Source organism: Marmota marmota, unplaced genomic scaffold, assembly GCF_001458135.2.
Source record: "Marmota marmota marmota unplaced genomic scaffold, marMar, whole genome shotgun sequence".
Classification (NCBI taxonomy): Eukaryota; Metazoa; Chordata; class Mammalia; order Rodentia; family Sciuridae; genus Marmota; species Marmota marmota.
The window spans coordinates 16716702-16729344 of NW_026000005.1; the positions used below are offsets into that span (position 1 = coordinate 16716702).

General features: G+C 34.6%; 1 protein-coding gene across 1 annotated transcript in view; it reads right to left on the reverse strand.

Annotated features, from left to right (window-relative positions):
• Pgap1 (post-GPI attachment to proteins inositol deacylase 1) overlaps positions 1 to 12575 on the reverse strand; it is an 81801-nt gene extending 69226 nt beyond the window's left edge. The window contains exons 1-3 of the mRNA XM_015481182.2: positions 12308 to 12575; positions 6169 to 6322; positions 2551 to 2726 (exon numbers count right to left, since the gene is read on the reverse strand). Coding sequence (XP_015336668.1) covers positions 2551 to 2726; positions 6169 to 6322; positions 12308 to 12454 — 477 coding nt within the window. The 5' untranslated portion in view covers positions 12455 to 12575. The remainder of the gene's footprint in view (positions 1 to 2550; positions 2727 to 6168; positions 6323 to 12307) is intronic.
• Positions 12576 to 12643: the final 68 nt, after the last annotated feature.

Consider the following 12643-nt stretch of genomic DNA (forward strand, 5'->3'; position numbering starts at 1 on the left):
AGGTTCCCATATATCCTTTACCCTAATAATAACATTTTACATAACCATAATTATCCAAATCAGAAAAATAACACTAGTGTAAAAGTATTAACTAAACTGTAGACCTATTTTAAATATCACCAGTTTTTACACTAATGTGCTTTTTTTCAGTATTTTATCCAGCATAACAACTTGCATTTATTTCTTAGTCTTCTCCAATCTGTGATAGTTCTTCAGTCTTTCTTTTCTTCTTTTTTTTTTTTTGTGAATGACCCTGATATATTTGAAGAGTATAGGCTTTTTTTTTCCCAGTCTGTCTTTCAGTTAGGTTTATCTGAAGTTTTCTCTTAATTAAAATGAGGTTATTTGTTTGGGGCAATAATGCCACAGAAATAATGATGTATCCTTTTCACTATATCAGGTTAAGGGGATTTCTGATGTTGATATATCACGTCACCGGTATGTTAATCTTGGTCAAGATAATCTCCATCAGGTGTCTCCACTATAGTTATTCTTTCCCTTTGTAACAAATAATAAATATTATAGAAATGAAACTTTGAGATTATGTGAATGTTCTTTTTCTTCTCAAACTTTCACCCACTAACTGTAGCATCCATTTGTTGATCTTGTCTGGGTTGTTCTCCTAATGATTTCAATTTTCTTCTTTCCTTCTACTGGTGACAAAACTACTCTAACACCTTTATTTTGCCCTCATTTCTGAAGGACATTTTTGTTGAATATGCAATTTTAGGTTGAAAGACCTCCTTCTCTAAGACCTTTACGATATTATTGTATTGTTTTTGGTTTTCATTATTTCTGATGAGAAACCAGTGGTTAATTTACTGTCTTTACCTACAAGTAAAGAATTTTTCTTTAGCTGCTTTTAAGATTTTCTCTTTACTTTGCTTTTCAGCAATTTGACTAAGGTGTGATTTTCTTGTGTTTACCATGTTTGACATTCAATAAACCTTCTTGGGTCTGGTGTCCATTAGTTATTCAAATACTTTTTCTTCCTGTATTTCTATCTCCTCTTCTGGAGCTTCAAATAGAGATGTATTAGGCTTTTCAGTATTGTCTCATAGTTCCTGGGTCTGTCCTTTTCATCCTTTTAGCATCTGTGCTTAAGTCTGGTTAGATTTTACTGACCTGTGTTCAAATCCAGAGACCTTTTCTTCTGTAATACTAAAAATCTCATTTAAGCCCATCAAGTGATTTTTCAATTCTGGTATGCTTTTGTTTCAGTTCTAGATTTTTCTTGTTGTTTGTAGTTTCCATATCTCTCAGATGCCCTTTCTCTCTCATATTATGTCTATATTCTATCTTAAATCCTTACCTTTATTTGATATTTTTAAGATGTGTATTTAAGCATTGTTAAGGTGAATACTAAAGTAGCTATTTCTTTAGAGCTAGGAGAGTCCATTCTAAATTGTGTCATGTATGGGGTCTCTGAATGCCTACTATGTTCAGATAGGTCCTTCCTCTTTAGTTAGTTGGAATGCCTGTTTCCTGGCACCATGCTCCTCTTGAAATATCAATTCTGCTTATAACTCCACAGAAGCTATTGTCTCTAGGATTTGCACAGTGATGCGCCAAGGAAGGTAGTTGTATTTCATTCCTGACATTGTTTGGTTGCTGGCACAGAATAATTGCCAATGTGTTTTACTACTCTTTTAAATTTCTTTAAAGACAAATAGTCCCTCATATTTATTACACACAGGTAGACACACTGTATCACTTTCTCCTTGGTTTGCCATTGCCTTGCAGTTTCTTGCCCTGTGTATATGCAACATGGCATTCAAGATTTAAAGAATGTAAATTTTTTCTTTGCTTCCTTCCCTTCTTTCTCATACTCTGTCCCACAGAGCCAACTCAGCAGTCTCAAATCCCAATTTTCTGCCTTCTTATTGATATTAATATGCTCTGCTTAATCTCTACCTACTTGCCCCATGTACAGAAAATATTTCTAGATAGAAAGCCAGGGAGATTAAGGAACTCACTTATTTTAGAGATGATAGTCCTTTACTGCTTGGTTGGATAACACTTCAAAACAGGCGCTTCAGATATCCGGATCAGTTTCACAACTGTTTACATATGCAGGTAGTCTACTCTAGTACCACTTACTTAGTCATGGCTAGACTCAGAAATTCTTTTTTTTTAATATTTATTATTTTTTTAGTTGTAGTTAGACACAATACCTTTATTTTAATGTGGTGCTGAGGATCTAACCCAGAGCCTCACACATGCTAGGCGAGCACTCTAACACTGAGCCACAACCACAGCCTCTAGACTCAGAAATTCTTTTACCAATATTTTACCAATGGTTTTTAGTAACTGCATTGTACTCCTAAATTTTTTATATTTAGAGTTCTAAAAAACTACTTTTTCCTGTATTCATGAAAAGAAAGGTAAATTCAATTTAAACTTTAAAACCTCCACTAAGGTCAAGACAACAGACTCTAATATAAAACCGTGCCATCTTTGTCTCAACATCCATAGAAACAAATACACGATTTAAAATATAAAAGATGCTCATAGTTCACACTAATACAGATCTGAATGTTTAACTTTTACCTTGTAAAGTTTGAGAATTGTTTTAATACATTCATGCACAAACTTGGTCTGCTTCTGAAGACTTCCCCCATACAATGCCACCAGTTCTTCATTGAAATTCACACTAAAGAAGTCAAAGTGGTACTTAAAGTCAATGTCTTCTGCTTTTCTAAGTGCAATAGAGCCAATAGAACGAACTGCAGAGGAAAAGAATAAAGTGTACATTAAACAAACTTTCATCCATTCTTGCTTCAAAATCTCTTAACAAAAAAACCTTATCGTAAATACATACAACTATTTTGGGTAATACCCATTGATAGTACCGATTTAGTAGAAGAAACTAACCTAGCAGCTACACACCTTGAACATACTCAGTATGCCCTAAATATTTTATAAATTAAATAAAAAGTGGACAGGTCACTCTGTACTTGCTTTCCCTTCAGCAGGAACAATAATAGCTGAAAGGGGAAGGATTCTTTGAAGAATAAAAAACAGAATTTTATCACACTTAATGAGAATTGTAAGAATAAGAAAATTCCTATAAGAAATGCTTGCCCACCATTTGGTTTAGAATATTCATTCATGATTTGTCTCTTTCTCTTAATCCTGACATCAAATCACGTGCAAGCTCTACCATGCTCTATCTTCTAAATATGTTCCCAGGTGAGGCTTCTCACCATTTCTACCACTATCATCCTAATCCAAGTATGATCACCTGCACTGCTCTAACAATCTCCTAAATGGTCTCTCTACTTCTACTCCTTTTGTTTTGTTGCTTTTTATAAGACCTTGCACAAAATTTATTATTGATTACTTTAAGGGGTATAAAAACTGAAGTATATGGTTTAGAAAACAAAATACCTGTTTGCCATTCCATTTTTTAGTATACACATACTATAATTCACATATTACACAACTCACCATGTAAAAATCAGTGGGTTTTAAAATATGAAATATTTAGTACCTCTTACATATATTGTACAACCAACTCTGAAATCTAATGTTAGATATTTTTAATTACCTCAAGAACAAAATCCTGAGATCATTAATATTCACTCCCATTCTGCTATGCATTCCATTCCCTGGTAAACACTAATCTACTTTCTGTCTCCATGAATTTGCCTACTCTGCATATTTCATATAAATAGGATGATCGAATAATATATGGTCTTTTGTGACTAGATTTTTTACTTCTCTTGATGTTTTAAGGTTCACCCACAATAAATCATGTATCACTCCCACCTTTAGACTACTATGAATAGTACCATCATGAATATCCGTATGCAAGTTTTTGTGTGAATGTATATTTTCATTTTTCTTGGGTAGACACCTAGGAGTAGGATTGTTGGATCATATGAGAGCTCTATATTTTATATTCTGGGGAACTGCCAAACTGTTTTTCAAAGTGGATGTGCCAGTTTATATTACCACCAGCAACGCAGAAGGGTTCCAATTTCTCTACATCTTTGCCAACACTTTTTATCTACCTTTTTGATTATAGCTATCCTAATAGGTAAGATTTTGATTTGCATTTATCTGATGACTAATAAGGTTTAGTATCTTTTCTGCTTCTACTCATGCTTAAATAGCATATTTCTTTGCAGCAAAACCAGAGTGATCATTTTTTAAAAGTAAGTTATACCTACCAGATTTATTAAAATTTTTAAATTTGACAATTTCAATATTATCAGGCTGTGGAGCAAAAGTAAGTATAATGTGCTAATTGTGAGAATGTACGTTAGCATAAAATAAAATAAGAAGGTATACATAACTTGCAACATGGAATTAACACTCTTTAAGTATCTGTCTTTTAAAAATACAGGTTTAAGAGCTTCAAGATACATGCAAAAGAATACACATTATTTGGATACTATAGACTAAAAAAAAAGTGAACAGATCATCGCTCACCCAATAACTTGGGTGAATCTTATGCTGAGTGAAAGAAGCCAGAAACAAAAGCATATATACAGAATGAATATATATTACAAAGGTTAGCAGCCCCAAATAGGTACATATTAGGGATAAATATTTGGGTATTAAAACCTTAAATAAAATTAAAAAAAATTACTATCCTAAAGTTAGGACTGTGATTCTGTCTGGAAAGAGGGGATGGATTTTTAAATCATAACAGGCACACAGTCATTTCCAGGATGCTGGCAATTTTCTAGATAAGACCTGGGTTTTGGTTTCATAGATGTTCACTTTGTAATAATTTTAAACAAAATAAATATATTTTATATTTTTCTCATATGTTATAGTAATATTTCAAACATAATAATTATCAAAAAATCAGATTATATAATTTCTTATCCAACAGTCTCCAAGTTTCCTACCTCCCTCACATAAAATTTCAATGTCTTTTCCACAGCTTATCTGATATAACAAGTGGATACTTTTCCATTCTCATCTCTATTCACTTTTCTCTACTCACAGTGCCCCCGAATATGCCAAACATGTTCCTGCTTCAGGAGCTTCCCCCAAATAGTCACCTGCAATTCTTCACTACATTCAAGCCTCTGCTCAAATGTCATATCCTCACCAGGCCCTTCTTGATCACCTCATCTAAACTAGTCACCTTCTGACCCTGATTATCCTATATCTTCTTCACTGTTTTATTTTTCTTTCTAGCTTTTAACATTACTGATAGGTTTATTTGATGACTGTCTTCCCAACAAGAATATGTGTTTGGTGGAGGAGGGACTTTATTTGATTTTGGTTTGCTCTGGATCCCTAATACTGTCTGGCTTATAATAAGTATCCCATAAATATTTGTTAGATGAATAAACACCTAAGTAATTGTAGTACATGTTGAAACAAATCTAGTCTCATTATATTACAATTCTAGTCCATTTAATATCCAAGAAAGCAGATTTCACTTGAGAACAAAATTATTTGCAGATTTGCAGAGTTGGCTGTTATGCCAGAATTTATTGCCATTCCCCTAGACTTTAATGAATTTGGAATCTGCACATATAACTTTCCTATCTTCACCTTTCTGCATTATCCTCAGTACTTCCAGGTCTTTATATCCAAAAGAAAGAAACCAATCTCCTCTCTTGTTTGATATAATATAAATTAATGATTTGCCTCTCTAGTCAATGCTTTAGGTTCTATTCCCTTATCCTCCATTTCCAACATAAACCTTTCTTCTGTTGATTCCTGATTATCTATACAATTTATTTCATTTCACTCCATCTCCTTCTTTTTCTCCTTCTCACTCTGCAAAGTAGTCTTCCAACTCTTCTTTTCCAGTTCTCATATGTGTTCTCTCTCACTGGTATCATATTTGGGTATTTCAGTAATCCTAACACAATACTTACTAGAGTAAGCATTTCATTTATTTCATCTGATTCACGGAGCATGTGTACAATGTGAATTCTTTAATGAAGATTTTTTTAAAAAAACATTTTTAGTGGTTCTAGGGATTGCCAAGAACACTCAATCACCGAGTTAGGCCTCTAGCCCTTTTTATATTTTTATTTTCAGTCAAGGTCCCGGTCCCACTAAGCTGCCCAAGCTGGCCTCAACCTTGGTGGTTCTTCTGTCTCAGCCTCCTGAGTAGTTGGGATTATAGGCATGTGTCACTATGCCTGGCTTTCCTGAATTTTATAGCTTTCAAAATTTATTTCCAGTACTTACCTTGCTTGTAACTTCCAGCATTACCAGGAAGAAAGAGAACTGGAATTCCTGTCAAAGGGAGAATTTTGTGTTCTTCGGCATAGGATCCTTCTCCATAAAGATATAACTCATATGCTGGATAGCGTTTTGCCAATTTCTTTGGAAGTTCTATTTTCTGTAGCAAAAGAATTATGTAAATAAAGCAGGTTCACTTATTAGTTTTATTAACACAATTCAAACTCATATGTATTTCTGAATTATACAACTTTAGAATAGTGCAAAAAATATATAAACCACACTTAATGCAGAAAACAAGTCCCAGTTACAGTTTATACGTATAAAAAAAAGACTCATTTCTTTAGTTATATTAACTTGGAATCAAGTTGTCTTCAGAAAAGAATAAAAATGGGATTACCTGAAATTCTAATAAATACATATGGGTCAAAGAGCTTATGACAATGGCAGAAAAGCACTGGTATATGTCAGCAAGTTACATGTTAACATAATTGGAAATGCATTTAATTTAGAAACAGTACTAATTTTACTTAAAAATGATAAAAGCTTTCCATTACAAAATCAATCATTTTTGCCATTTTAACTGATCTGTAATGTTTCTACTTTCACTCAAGCCCAACTATATATTCCAGCTGTTACATCTTTAAAGGAAAGTAAGTTAGATTTACAGTGCAGTTTTCTGACCTCTCAACTTAATACACTTAACAAATACAACATGCTTACCAAATTAATCTGAACTTTTATCACCACATCTTGGTCAAGATGTGTACACTGTTCTTATCATAAACATTCCAGTGAATTAGCATTTGTTTCATTTTTTTCTTTTTCATGCATTGTTTCTCAGCAAACCTTAAATCTACTCTGCAATTCATGTTATTATATACAAAATAAGGCAGAAATTAACATTAAATTGTTGTTGTTGTTGTTGTTTGGTGGTACTGGGGATTGGACCTAGGGGTTCTCTACCATTGAGTTACATTCCAACTCCTTTTTGTTTTGAGACAGGGTCTCATTAAGTTGCTTAGGACCTCATGAGGCTGGTCTCCAATTTGTGATTCTTCTATCTTAGCCTCTCAAGTTGCTGGGATTACATGTATGTATCACTGAGCCTGGCTACTTTTTTACAATGTAATATAAATTAGGTCTTGTCATCCCCAAAGGGTAGACTTCTGTAAAAGAGGCAAAGTATAAACTCTCCTCTAAGTACACTGGATGAAATATTTAAGTAGATATCAATAGATTAATGATCTAGCAATGCTACACATATATGTTTGATGAAAAATTTTTACTATGTGAATTCAAAAACCATAAACAATTGTTAATGACTACTGAAAAACCCCATTGTTCAAAAAAACTCACTCTGATCATTCATGCATATTCCTGAATATTTCTTTGCAGATATTACCTTCCATAAACAATCTGTACCAATTATATCATGGAAACATCTGTAGAGACTACTTTTTGTTTCAGAAATTAGTATCCTTAGTTATCTCCCCAAGTACTCAAAATACAGAAATATTAACTCCACTGTTTGTTTCATAAGCATATGGATACTTCAATTCAAATTAGTCCCAATATTGATTATGTACAATATATAATCAAAAGTGAAAAAGATACATTTTATCTTTTCAGGTACATATCAAACAAAAGGAAACCCTTAAGAGAATAAAGAAATATTTTTTAACTCCTCCCAAATAAGAACAAAATTTGATATAGCAGTACATGCATATTAGATCATTTTTCTTTTAAGTATAGTAGCTAAATAAAGTTCTGAACTAGTTGAAAAATTAACTCAGAAGAATAGAAACTATCAAATATATTTTTAAACAAATATTTAATTTCCTATATAGAGAAAAGCAAGCAAAACAATATATTTTGTATATTTCATAATATAATATTATGAAAGCAATTTTGAAGTGAGAAAGAACATTCCTAAAAAAAAAAAAAGCAATGCAGGGGTAGGGTTGTGGCTCAATGGTAAAGCCTTTGCCTACCAGCATGCATGAGGCCATGGGTTCAATCCCCAGAACTGGAAAAAAAAAAAAAAAATCAGATGCAGGGGAAAGTAGAACAAAAACAGAGGCAAGAATGGTGGGAGTTGGAGGAAAATGGAAAATGGCAAAACTACATTTTCAGACAGTTCAAGATGGAAGTGAGTGGCAGGAAGAAGGAAAGGTAACGAAATAGTTTAACAGAAAAGGTATAGGTATACAAAAATGGTGTTGATGAGAAAACTGAAGAGGGTCAATGAGTTACGAAAGAAATATATCAGTAGGATTCTGATATAAACTGTTTTATGTAGATTATCAAAAATGAGCAAACAGTCACTCCAAAAAAGAACTTTAAGATCAATTACCTTTATACTTAAATATTATCTCTACCATCCTACCCTTGGTTGGGGCTGTTTGTCCTTCTCATCTGTAACTTAATCCTCTTTCAAAAGACAAAAATCTAACAAACTCCCAAGTCTAACAAACTCCCAAGAACTAGAAAAATGATGATTTAAGAAACTAAAATTCTTATATGAATATATAAATTGATAGGATATGTATCTTATAATTGTGAATAAAAACTGCAAAAGAAGTTTGATCTTCATAATTTAAAAAAAGGAAAGAAAAAATTATCAAAATAAACACAGTTATAAAGTTCTTAAAAAGGGTTCTAAGCCTTTTGTTCATGCTACCCCAGAAAAGTCCTTTGTGGAGGGAATGGGGAGAAGAAACACATCAAGGACAACTCTTTCAGACTGGCCTCTCCCTTTCACAATCTTCCTACTACAATCTAAAGTCCACACTGCTTTCAAGAAATACCTTACTAAAACATTCATCTTATGTGTTTTCTCACTGTACATAAAAATAATGAAGACTCGAAGAGATCTTCAAATGGTTTTAACTATTTTCGCCCATTTTTTCATAACTTACCATGTTTTAAAATTTATTTTTAATACATTTTTAAAAATCAAGATTCAAAGATATACACTGAAGAGGATTTCTACTACCCTTGGTCCTTCAACCATCCAATTACCTTCCTCAGAAGGCAACCAATGTTAACTGTATGTTTGTGTTTCCAGAAATATTTTACATATAGCAGCAAATATATTTAAAGATTATTTCCCCCTTTTTACATAAATGATAATATATTATAAATACCACTCATGCCACATGTCCTGGTGTCTTCTTTCATTCATACATGCTATATAAGTCTGCAATTTTATTTCTGCACTTCATGAACTACACATCCCACATGCCAAATTCACTACATCTTCTTTAAAACCTCTGAATACCCAAGACAAACTTAGATGTTTTCCCTTCTTGGAAGAGTCTTGTCAAACTGCCTATAGTGAAATTATGACACCACATTATATTGTAACTATATATTACATTCTTGTCCCCTCATTGTATTATAAAGATATAAGTTAAAGGCACAAGGACTGATTATGACTAATTCCCTCTCAGACTAAGTATTTAGATATACCTGGAACACAGTAATCATTCAATAAATGACTTGCTAAACAAACATCATACTTAATAACAAAATATGACTCAGATTTCAATATCAACATTTCCTTTCTGAGAGCAACCACTGTGTCATATATATGGAGAGAATCAAACAAATTAATCTATAAGAGAAAACAAGTAATTTCTTCACAAATTTTACAATCTGCTTAAAAGCATGGCTATCAATTATTTTGCCTTGCTATCATCAAGAAACTTTAAAGGATAATGTGTATTTTATCTGGCAGACTTAAAGTATGTTCATGAAACGTTCAGTTAACTCTGACAAAATAAATCTAGGAAAATAGGTAGAGGATGAACAGAAATTAACAAATTTAAATTCAAAACTTCATTTTTGCAGTTTCAAACTCCTGTTCCACCTTTTAAAAAAAGACAATAAATTTAAGTGTTTCAACTACCTTTCTATTTCTTCTGCTGGATGACGGAAGAAGATGCAAATGAGCAGTAAAAAAAAAAATAATGTCATAAAGGAAGAGAAGAAAACCCATAGACTAGGACAACCCACATGTGGATATCAATATGAGAACAATAAGAAACCTAGATAAAATTATAATGAAAATCAGGCAATATTTAAAATGTTTTAAAAACATTTTTATTTATATAAAAACCATTTGGTTCTTAAGAGAATAACTTCATTTATCTAAAAATCTCACCATATTCAAAATATCTCATTTCTACAGACAGGTTTTAATTGTATTTGCAAAATAACATAACCTGATGTGCAAAAATAAAAGAGTCAAACATAAATACTATAGTGAATTAACTCAGACTTTTGCAGCCTAAAAGTAAAATTTCTAAAAATGTATATCAAAAATTCCTGCCATTGTATTTTACCATATTAACAAACTGACAAAAGTATATAACCCCCAAAGGTAATTTGAACCAAAACAACTAAATACAGACTACTCACAGCAACAACAAAGCCAAATAGCTCTTCTGCATTAGCTACACTCATTTTCTCTTTCCAGTCAATTTCCTGAGACAGAAAATTTATCTGTAAGGTCTGTATGCTTTGTTCCAAATAGGAATTCCCATGATTGCAAATATTAAAATAGCTTCAATAACTGTGGGCAATCTGAGTAAATGGAATTAGTACAGTTGTTCCAAGATGATTTTATTTTAACCAAAGTCTTCAACGTATAACAAAACTAAAGTGACTACTTCATTCTACTGGGAGTTCTCTAATTATTAAACCACAGGCAATGAAAGGGGATTATAATAAGCTCTACTTCCAGTTTTAAAAAAACTAAACTAAAAGCCCATGCATTTCACTATTAGACCCTGATAACCATAAGCCAGCATATTCCAGTTTATTTGCTTAGAAATTAACAATGTCCCATAACATATTAAAATCTCCTTCAGTAGCATCTGAAATCCAGTGTTCCATAACTATTTGTGCAAAACCAAGGTAAGGATCTCAAAACAAATAAAATCTAAACTTACTAGAATTTTGCCTATGTGGAAAGTGTGTTTTTCAGCAATTTAAATCTGAAGTTTTAAGATTGAAAATAACAGCAATGCAATCAAATAATATACTCCCTCCATAATGACCTGCACACAGAAACGATCCCATCTTGCAGTCTTCATCACTCTAAAGAAAAAATCTGCTATGATTTTAAAAGCATACTAAAAATGTTCGTTATCAATATGTATTATAGTACATATACATTTTATAGGAGTTGTTATATAGGTATTCCATTTAGAAATAAAAGAATCGCTCGGGAGAAATTTCTTTGGACAGCTGTGTAATTTGTCACCTTTTCTTTTTACAGCTGGTCATGAATGAAATTCTAGATTCTACTATGCCCAACTAATGAAGCGACTGACTGAAAACATTCAAAATGGAACAGATGAGATGGGGGGCGGTGACTGAAGGGCCGAGTCTCTCTTAAATTGCGAACACAGGTGAAAACACAAAATAATACCATGAATAGATTTTTCATGCAACTGGTAAGAAGGCCTGGCTGCTTGGCAATAAGCATGAAAACAGGTGTGCATAAGCACGCACCTACACCCAACCTACAAAACAGGTGGATCTGCAAAAATCGCTACAGGAGGGAAACGGAGGAGTTTCCAGTTTAATTACTCACCAGGTTACTCTTTCACCCATAGGTAAAACCCTGCAGCCTCCCCAGGTGTATATCTAGCCAATATACACTCTGCAGACGCTCGGTTCTTTCCCAGAAGAGCGAAATCTGATGTGCGTATCACTGGGCGCGAAAGGAAGAATTTAGGTGCATGGGGAGCAAAGAAGGGTGCAGGGGCACCTGTTAAGGCAGGAATGCGAAGAGGACGGAGTTTGGGAGCAGGGGGAAGGGCTGGGCCCCCCTAGGAGAAGAGCTGGTGCCCAGGATTTGGGGCGGACGAAGGGAAAAGACCGCGGAGTGAGTAGGACCGGGCAGGGAGGACGCTCAGGAAACCGCCTGTCAAACACCCTGCGGTGAGAGGCGGGCGCGAAGGGCAGGTAAGGGAATCCGAGGAGGTCTGCAGAGTATTCCCGGGCGGAGAAAAGAGATGCAAGGATGGGGTACGCGGGGCCCATAAGCTCTGCGAGCCAGGAGGGGAAGCGCACAGGAGGACCAGGCGTCCGGTCCGAACCTCTGAGCATCTAGGTGAGGGCGGAATCTTACCTGATACTCGGGGTACTCAAACATGTAGCTCATACTGCATCTGTTCTCCTCGAAACCGAAGAAGACATCCCACAGCCCCAGGGTCGCCATAAAGACCATGAAGACATAAAACGCCAGGTTCCAGAGGTTGACCGAGTGAAGAAACATGGTGGTGCTGCCAACGCTGCCGCCACCGCCGCCGCCGCCGCGGGACTGCAAGCACTGACAGAGCGAGCCGAAGACTCCGGGCCGCCCCAGCCGGAGCCAGCCGAGCAGCGCGCGCCTGCGCGTAGCCGGCCGCCCGCGAGCCCGCCGCGCAGTGCGCCCTGCGCGCAGCACCCCGCGGGCCTCGGCGCC